The 8,390-nt window shown below is 47.7% G+C and overlaps 1 protein-coding gene and 1 long non-coding RNA gene across 2 annotated transcripts; one reads left to right on the forward strand and one right to left on the reverse strand.

Annotated features, from left to right (window-relative positions):
- The first annotated feature begins 116 nt into the window (after window positions 1-116).
- LOC135575951 (uncharacterized) lies at window positions 117-3,041 on the forward strand. Its single transcript, XR_010467434.1, has 2 exons — window positions 117-565; window positions 1,859-3,041. It is a non-coding gene; the product is annotated as an uncharacterized LOC135575951 (long non-coding RNA).
- On the reverse strand, window positions 2,696-7,743 carry KIAA2013 (KIAA2013 ortholog). Its single transcript, XM_005514349.4, has 2 exons — window positions 6,620-7,743; window positions 2,696-5,891 (listed from the first exon to the last, which is right to left on the reverse strand). Exons 1-2 carry the CDS (start codon window positions 7,596-7,598, stop codon window positions 5,032-5,034), a joined length of 1,839 nt encoding a protein of 612 aa, XP_005514406.3. The 5' UTR covers window positions 7,599-7,743; the 3' UTR covers window positions 2,696-5,031.
- Window positions 7,744-8,390: the final 647 nt, after the last annotated feature.

The following is an 8,390-nucleotide window of genomic DNA, read 5'->3' on the forward strand; positions in this document are numbered from 1 at the left end:
CATTCTGGAGAAGTTGTATAATTGTGAGATAATTTTTTATATGCACAAGTGCTTAAAAAAAACACAGTTTAGATGGACCTTGGACCCAGACTATGTTAATAACCTGGTTAAAAAAAGTTCCAAATGAGTTGCATATTATCTGTAGCAGCTGTTTGCTTTCCCATTGTCTTGAAATTCACCACAAAGGTGTTTTCAGAAGGAAAATGTTAGGTGAATTATTCTAATACTTGATGGTCTGTCAGCAGTGACAGCATCTGATATATTCAGACAGTGACAGATTCAGACGTGTCAGCGGGGCTGAGTTAGACAATCTCTCGAGGCCCTCTTCCAACCTTAATTATTGTCTGATTCTACGATTGCTTGAAATTCTATCTCATTCTGGTTGGTTTTGTGACTGATGGCAGCTGCCACTTTGTACTGACTGAAAACCTGGATCTTCTTTACTAGCTCAAGTTGCATGTGTTTTAGTGAGCCATACTTCTTCAATAAACTGTAATCACTTTGAAGTGGAAGATGTTTCAAGCGATACAGAGAACCAGCTGTCCACGACAAAAGAGAAACACTGGTGAGCCAGACTTCATTTCTGTCCTATTTACCTTTAATTGTTAGATCAGTAGCACATCCCTGGAAGAGAATAGAGTTCCTGTAGCATTGCAAATGAGTATTTTTACACCCCAAATCAGCATGCTGACCCATGGTATCATGCAGTGTGGGCCTCTTAATGAAAAAGGGTAAACTGTTTTCACCAACAGGTCAAATCAGGCAAGAGCAGGCATTTCGACCACGACAGAGCTGCTGCCTCAAAGGAAGTGTCCTAATTCATTACTGGATGTTCGAGATCCATGACTTGATAGCAACATTTTGTGCCTTTTCCTTTCTATTTTATTTCTACTATGGGAATTTTCCATCCTTGGGTGTTTCCATCTGCCTGCCCTTCACCTGAAAAACTGTTACTGGTTATTTAAACAACAAACATCGCTTTCCCGTAAGCAAGGTCATGCACAGGGAGCAAACTTATGAGGATTGAAACAAATACCATAGCGCTGGTTTCATAACCAGAGTTGCATTGTACATACAGACCAAATTTGAGGTTTCATAAAAGCTGATATAAATCTATTGTTTAACGTCAGTCTTAACAAGCAGCAAAATCCCCGTTTTTCAGAGCTTCCATTCGGCAGTAGGTACTGATTTGGGTGGAAGATGCCTGGAGCACACATGTGGAAAGCAGAAATATATAATGCTTTGCTGTTTTGTCTGCTTCTCAAGAATGTATTATCCTACCAAACAATGGCACTTGAGAAAGCTGCATTCTGAATTTCAAATGGAATCAACCCAACTCTGCTCTGGCATCTTGTATTTATTATCTGACAAAGTGTAAATCAGGATTAACTGAGTACAGAACTGAGATTCTAAAATTTTTTTCATTCATTAGTTGGCTCTCTTCTTAATGGCTCAATTTACAAGCTAAACAACATACTATGCTTTTCAGTTTAACTTCCATACCACTATCATTTCATTGAATACCAACCAAGTATAAATTTCAGATGTTCAGTTACTATTTCAACTTTCCTGTTTTATGGGTGTGCTTGTAAGCATGGAACTTTATTTAGTTTTTTAAGTGTTTCTGCAATCATTTCACGAATGACCTTCTGCTATCTTGCACACTGTAAACAGAGAAACCCTGTTCTTTGTTTTCCTCTTTCTTCTTTGCACAGAAATACTGAAACAGTTATTTTATTATATGGGGGGAAGGCTCATAAGAATCATCATATTTTTAATGTAAAACATTCTCAAAGCTTTTGTTTTGTTTTTGTTCCATCTCTGCTTTATGTAACGATTGCTTATCCATCTTTTCCAGTCTAATCTAAACAGGCTGACGTATCTTTCTGGAACTCGGTGGGCGTCACGCTGTTGGCAGTTCTGCAAGTGAACATCAAAAGGCTCAGCCTCCAGCTGGTATCACGGTGGCTTGGAAACAGCTCCCTAGAAGCTCTTACCATCTTCATGCCAGATGTTTCACAGAACCTGAGCAGCTCATGGATCTTCAGTAAGAAAGAGCAGGATCTTCTGGTATGTTCTGTAAAAGTGCAATAGCCAATATTTCTTTACACAATGTATGTAGTGTACAATTTATAATGTACTCCATTGCTTCACAGTCTTTAGCTTGTTGCCTTGTAGGATAGTAACTATGCTAGATCAATTAGTAAGCAGAATGGTCTGCAGATAAATAACAGACACTGAAATCTACTTTTCTGAGGGATGTTTTTAATCTGAAACTAGACAGTAACCTATTTAAAAACTCAAAGTTAAATCCTGCCCTGGCTTTTCACTGGGAGCATCGAATCTGCCAGATTCATTATTTGCTGGCCATTAAATCTGCCACTTGATTGTTCCTTGGGTTCATTTCTGAGTTCCTAAAACTGAAGCTTGGCCCGCATGACTCAAGATACAACGAGGCTGCACAGAGCCAGGGAAATTAGGGAGATTAGCACCACCCTGTGTGTTTCAGTCTCTTACGGTGCCTTCCAAATTGTCTGTTCCCAGTTTAGACCCATTTATGTATTATTTTCCACGCTGTATTTCCTTTTAATCCAAGCACTTTTGCAGTCACTACTCGCCACAGATGTTTTTACTGGGCAGGGAGCAAGGTGAGGAGAGAACACAGACCAAAAAAAAACCAACCATACTTTGGTGATCAGATTAGACTGAAAGATATTTATTTAGAAACAACAGCTTTGGTATTTTAAAACCAAACAATCTTTAAATCACTAGAAAGTGGGATGTCTCCCCCCATAGCCAAAACAAATCAATGCACAAAGTCTCAATATGCTCAGAATAGGAAACCTGCAGATCAGCATTTCCAAGTGTAAATCCAGAAAACAATTTCCTTAAATTGGTTTTGCACTCTGCAATGATAAAGGCTGAAAAACCTGCTACCAGCACGTAGATATCTACAGTTCAATTGACTGACTTGTTACTGAAGTGGAAGCAAAATTAACATCCTCTCCCTCCCCCTGAGCAATAAATTAAAAAAATGTATACCAGAAAGGAGGTTACACTAAAGGTTTCTAGTTAACTCTCTGAAGGGAACCATCATTCTTTATTTTCCTGTAAAATTAAAAAACAAACAAATCAAAATACTGGTATATCTTCAAGTATTTTCAATAAATGGATTACTCTTAGGGAACTGAACAGCTTACAAGGAAAAAGAAACATCTGTTACACAAGCTTCTGGGATAAACTCTTGAAGAACCATACCTTGCAAGTCTCAGATTCCTCTCTTAACAAGGCACAAAAGGGTTGTTGCTTTCAAAAGGTCCTTGTTCTCAGCTGCAAAATTGTCACATGTCTTGTGCAAATGGAGGCTGAAAGCAGGACTAAGTTCACTTGGACACGGGGATGTTCCCATTCAATTAATGAAGCAGGTCATTATTTCAATACCATTAATCTTGCTTCCTGCTACAAAGATTCTGCTCCCTGTTTCTGGAATCAAATCCTGCATCATCTTCATTAAGCAGGTCCAATTAAGAAGAGGCAAGAGAGCTGTTTGCTGTACACTGCAGGGCTTTTTGCAGTGTCAAGAGGAGGAGCTGTTACATCAGCCCCGGTGTGCAGCTGTGAAGCTCCTCAGCATGTCAGAGCACAGTGTCAGGACAGTTACCTGCAGTAACGGTTAACCAGTCACTCTGTAAAAGGCAGAAGGCAAGACTTGTGGGTGGCAAAGGCAACCTGATAGCAGTGAGAAAAGGACATAATTTTATAGTTTCAAGGACATGTTTCAGGACATTATCAGGGTGCAGCTGTATACAAAATAATTTAAATTACCTCCTGACCACTTCCTCCTTTTGCACTATGGCTCTGATCATGATCACAGGCTTATAACTGCAGGTGTCTTTGATAGACGGATCTATTCCACCTCTCCCTAGGTTAGTTTGTCTAGCCACAAGCACCTTCCACTCTTGTTCATTCAATGGATGGCAGGTATTCAGACCTGCCTGGCATCAGGCCTGATCTCCAGGGCTCAACATTACAAAGCCAGTGAGCTGAGAGGGAAATTGCCAACTGACTTTAAATGAGTTTAGTCCAGTACCTTCTGAAAATTTTTCTATCATTTGGAAAACCACAGCAATCTAATGGTAGGACTTTTCCTCTGACAGCTCTATTTAACCATGCCTTTTTTATTTTACTTTTTTTAAACACAAGCCACATTTAACTCTGTTCAACCCGAAGGAGGGATGCCTCTGAACAATATGGCTAGCTCACATGGCAAATCCAGTCTTGTCATTCATTTCCACTCTGTATCAACACACAACCAAGAGCACCACTAAGAGCAGAAATCACCATCTGTTGTCTATTCTGTGCTAAGTTTTTACTAGCACTAAGTTTTCTAAGGCAACTCAAAACAATTTCAAATCCTTTACACCGAAGTGAGATGCGGTGGAGCTTGAAGTCAGAACCTCCAACTCACAGTAAAAAGCACTCAGTGCTTCTCTTAACACAGCTATGCATTTTGTCTGAATCAGAGAAACACTAACTTGGCATCTCCCCAAAATGACGGTGGTAAACGTGGTTTGATGGAGCACTGCACGGTGTCTATACATCTATGAACATTTACCAGTAGTCCCAACAAGTCAGCACCTTGACCTGAGAACACCAGCTTGCACTTGTGTGTTCTTCACACAGTCACACCAGGCAGACAAGTGTACACGATTCCCACGCAGTAGTAAAGACAAGTACAGCAGCTCTCTCACAAGCATCCCGGTCCTGCATAATGAGAAACATCATCTTGTCTGCCTTGACCTGCAGCCTTACAAATGTTTAAGGACAGATGATGGTTTTATCTTTCTAATGTTCATGAGCCCTACCACTCCAATCCCTGCCCTAATCCTACTTCTTGCAAGAAGAGGTCACAGCTCACTTGTTGCAAGAGAGACTGAAAATCCTCACAGTCCAAGACAGAACCTCTCCAGGCACCGCTGACAGAAAATGAGGTTGACTACACTGAGTGGACAGCAGCCAAACGCAGCAGCCTTATACCTTACTCCTGAAGAGCGGCTTGGCTCCAGGACCACAATATTCGTTGTAGATGAGTTTGAACAGAAACAAGTGAAACAATGTGATTAAGGAGGCAACGCTGAACCAGAACAGGAAAGGTAAGCCTGGGTATTGCTTGGCCATGTGTTCCTCATGAGCCAGAATAGCTTTTAGATGGAGTGTGTGTCTCAGGTCCTGCAAGTGGATCAGATCTGTCGATATATAAAGCAGTGGGGTGATGGGTTGAGTCACCATGACTGGGAAAGTGTGACCTCGTGCCTCTGAGGTCAGCTCCACAGGCTCGTTCATACAGCCTGCCTCACACGCGTAGAGTTTAACTGGCTTGTCTTGGAACTTCACAGACACATGCAAGAAGGGCTTTCCTTCAGCATCCAGCAGAACAGCTAGGTTAATCAAGTCCTTATTGTAATGGATCCCACGTAAGGAATAGCTGTTATGAAGTACATCAGGGTCAGCCTGAAACTGAAGATGGTTTTCTGTGAACTGCAGACCCCCAAAACTCAGCACCATTCCCTGCATAAGTCCGTGGACTCCAGCTGCCACAAGGCCCTTGCATCCCCGTTTCTGGAGCGTTAGCTTCCACAGGTCTGAGAGCTGCAAGATCTGGGTGACACTGGTCAGCTTTGCTGGCCACAGGTTCTCCGCGTGCATGGTCGCGTGGCCACTGAAGCAGTGGTCAGCGTAGTTCAAACTGGCTTCCATTTTCTCTCTCTCCTCGCCACTAATGAGCGGATCGAGCAGAGGAGCCGGCATGGTTGACAGCACGTAGTAGAGGGTCATGTTAACAGTCTCACTGGATGGTGTATGCGCATCTGTGATCTTTCGCATTTCAACCCCTGTAATAAAAGAAAACAACCAAGAGTCAGAGGAGTAGACATTAACCAGAACAAAAAAGATCAAAGATGCACGTCATTGTTCAATACACAGGATAATACAACATCTAAGAACCCTCTGCCTATGAAACACTGAAGTGAAATGCCTCCTTTTATTTTCTTAGACGCTCTCTCTACTACTTTGATTTTGAAAGCCAAGCTCCCACTAAAGGCAAGTTTGATATACAGATGGAGCTGTCACTGTAACTCTGCAACAATGACCTGTCAAAGGAACATCTATCTTTTTACTGTCTATAAAAAAGCAAGTCCTACATTACTTGGGCAGCTACTCTTTTATGCAAGGCCATTAAAATCTTCAGAAAAAGCATCCTTGTAGGACAGTCCTTAACTCCCATGAAGAAATCTGTCCTTTATACTGTCACTAGAGGTCAACTCTATTTCCAACTTAGAGCTGACATGCTGGGCAAATCAGTGAAGTTCCTGAAGATATGCAAGTTACGGTTAGAAATGTTCTTCTATCGTTTCCTTTATGCAGTAAGGAAAACTCCACTTTCGTAGAGTACGCTGGGTTCCAAAGTGGGAACACTTCTGTTATCCCACAAGGTGCCTTCTGACCCTGAGAGAAACTTGTCATGAAAAGCAGAGCCTCTGGAGACCTCAGAGCAACCAGGTCACTGAGCTTTCTGCTCCTCTCTAAAGCAACTTTGGAAGTTGATCATCACTTCCCTTACCTGAAATGAATAGGTCTGACCAGGTCTGTTGGTGCTCCTGGAAAAGATCTTCCACCCCCATCTGCATCACCTCCAGTATCTCTTTCTTGGCCGCCTCCCTCAGCTTGCTGAAGGTCTCCTCCAGCCTGGAGGCCTCGATGGGCTCGGAGGTGTACACCACGGAGAGCAGGGTCTCGTCGAAGTGGGATTTGGGTGCCACCTGCACCCGGCTCACGAGTTTCTTGGCCGCCACCACCATGAGCACCACCTTGGTGCTCCCAGGCAGCAGCAGGCGGCCAGAGGAGAGCAGGAACTGCCGCTCCTCCGCCTTCTCCAGGCTGGTGGCGAAGCGGCCGCCCAGCGAGGGCGCGGAAGCCGGGGCCGAGGCCTCGAAGGCGGCCACCCGCTCGGTGGGGTTGGCGATGAGGATGCGCTGCAGGTAGAGGTGCGGCCGGCTCCGGTGCGCGACCACCTCCTCCCGCAGCGTCACGCAGTCCCCGCCGCCCGGCCCGGCCCCGCTCTGCACGCACCGCACCCGCCGCACGGCCCCGTCCCGCAGCGCCGCCAGCGCCGCCCGCGCCTCCCCGCGCCCGCCCAGCGCCCTCAGCCGCACCAGCGCCGGGTACTCGGTGGACAGGGCCGGGCCGCCGCCGGATCCCGCCGCCGACACCCAGAGGCGACCGGCGGCCACGTCCAGCAGCAGGAACCCGTTCCCCGCCAGCGCCAGGCCCGGCCCCGGCTCCCCTTCGCCCGCCGCCTCCTCGGGCAGCGGCAGCGCATCGCCGCGCTCGGCCTGCGCCCGCCAGGCGCCCGTGGCCGCCTGCAGGCAGAGGGCGGCGGCCCCGCGGGGCTCGTTCCCCCGGCCCGTTCCCCGCCGCGCCCGCGCCGCCCCCAGGTACCAGTAGGCGACGAGCAGCAGCGCCAGCAGCAGCAGCAGCCGCCGCGCCCAGCTGCTGGAGAGCAGCCCCGGCAGCCCCTTCAGCCGCTGCTGCAGCCACATGGGCGGCGGCGGGGGCGGCGCGGGAGTCCCGGCCCGTCCCGCGGCCTCGGCGCTTCCCCGCGCCCGCTGCCCGGCCCCGATCCCGCCGCGCCGCAGCGACCCTTACGCCGCCATCGCTGCCGCCCGGAAGCACCGCGCCGTGCGGCGATCCCGGCGCGCTTTGCGGCGCTTTGCGACAGCCCCGGCGCACTGCCCTGTGAGGAGGCGCTTGGCGGGAAGCCGCGGCCCGCCCCGCCGCCCGGGAGATGGGACCCGGTCCGACCCCCCGGCTCCGGCTCCCCAGGCTCCGGGCCGCCGCCGCCCCTACCCGGCCGCCGACAGAGGGACGGGCGAGACGGCCCGGGCGAGACGGCCCGGGCGCCGTGGCCGCGTTGTCAGGCGGCAGCCCCAGCCCATTCCAGCCCACGGCCGCGGTTCTGTCCGTGGCGGGAAAAATCTGGAGGCGTTTTCCATAATTCCAGTGGCAATTTGCTCCTGTTACCGCAGCAGAGCCCGGTGTGGGAAAGCGAATTATACTCCGTTAAACTTTATTCCACTGTGTAGTAAATAGAGGAAAAAACTTGACGTGATTTACATGTGCACATGAGGCCGCAGACAGCTCTGTAGTCCAGTTGAGCTCTGCAAGGAGAACAGCAAGCCGAACAGAAACAATGTGAGTGAAAATAAAGTGTGAAATTCCTGACAGCACAGAACCAGTGAGCCAGCTTAGCAAAGGGGAAGCAGAGGAGACGCTTTCTTAACTTATTCCCGCAAATTAGCTGTTCGCTTTGGGTCGGGCTGGAATCTGTAAAA

The sequence above is a fragment of the Columba livia genome, chromosome 21, assembly GCF_036013475.1.
Source record: "Columba livia isolate bColLiv1 breed racing homer chromosome 21, bColLiv1.pat.W.v2, whole genome shotgun sequence".
NCBI lineage: Eukaryota > Metazoa > Chordata > Aves > Columbiformes > Columbidae > Columba > Columba livia.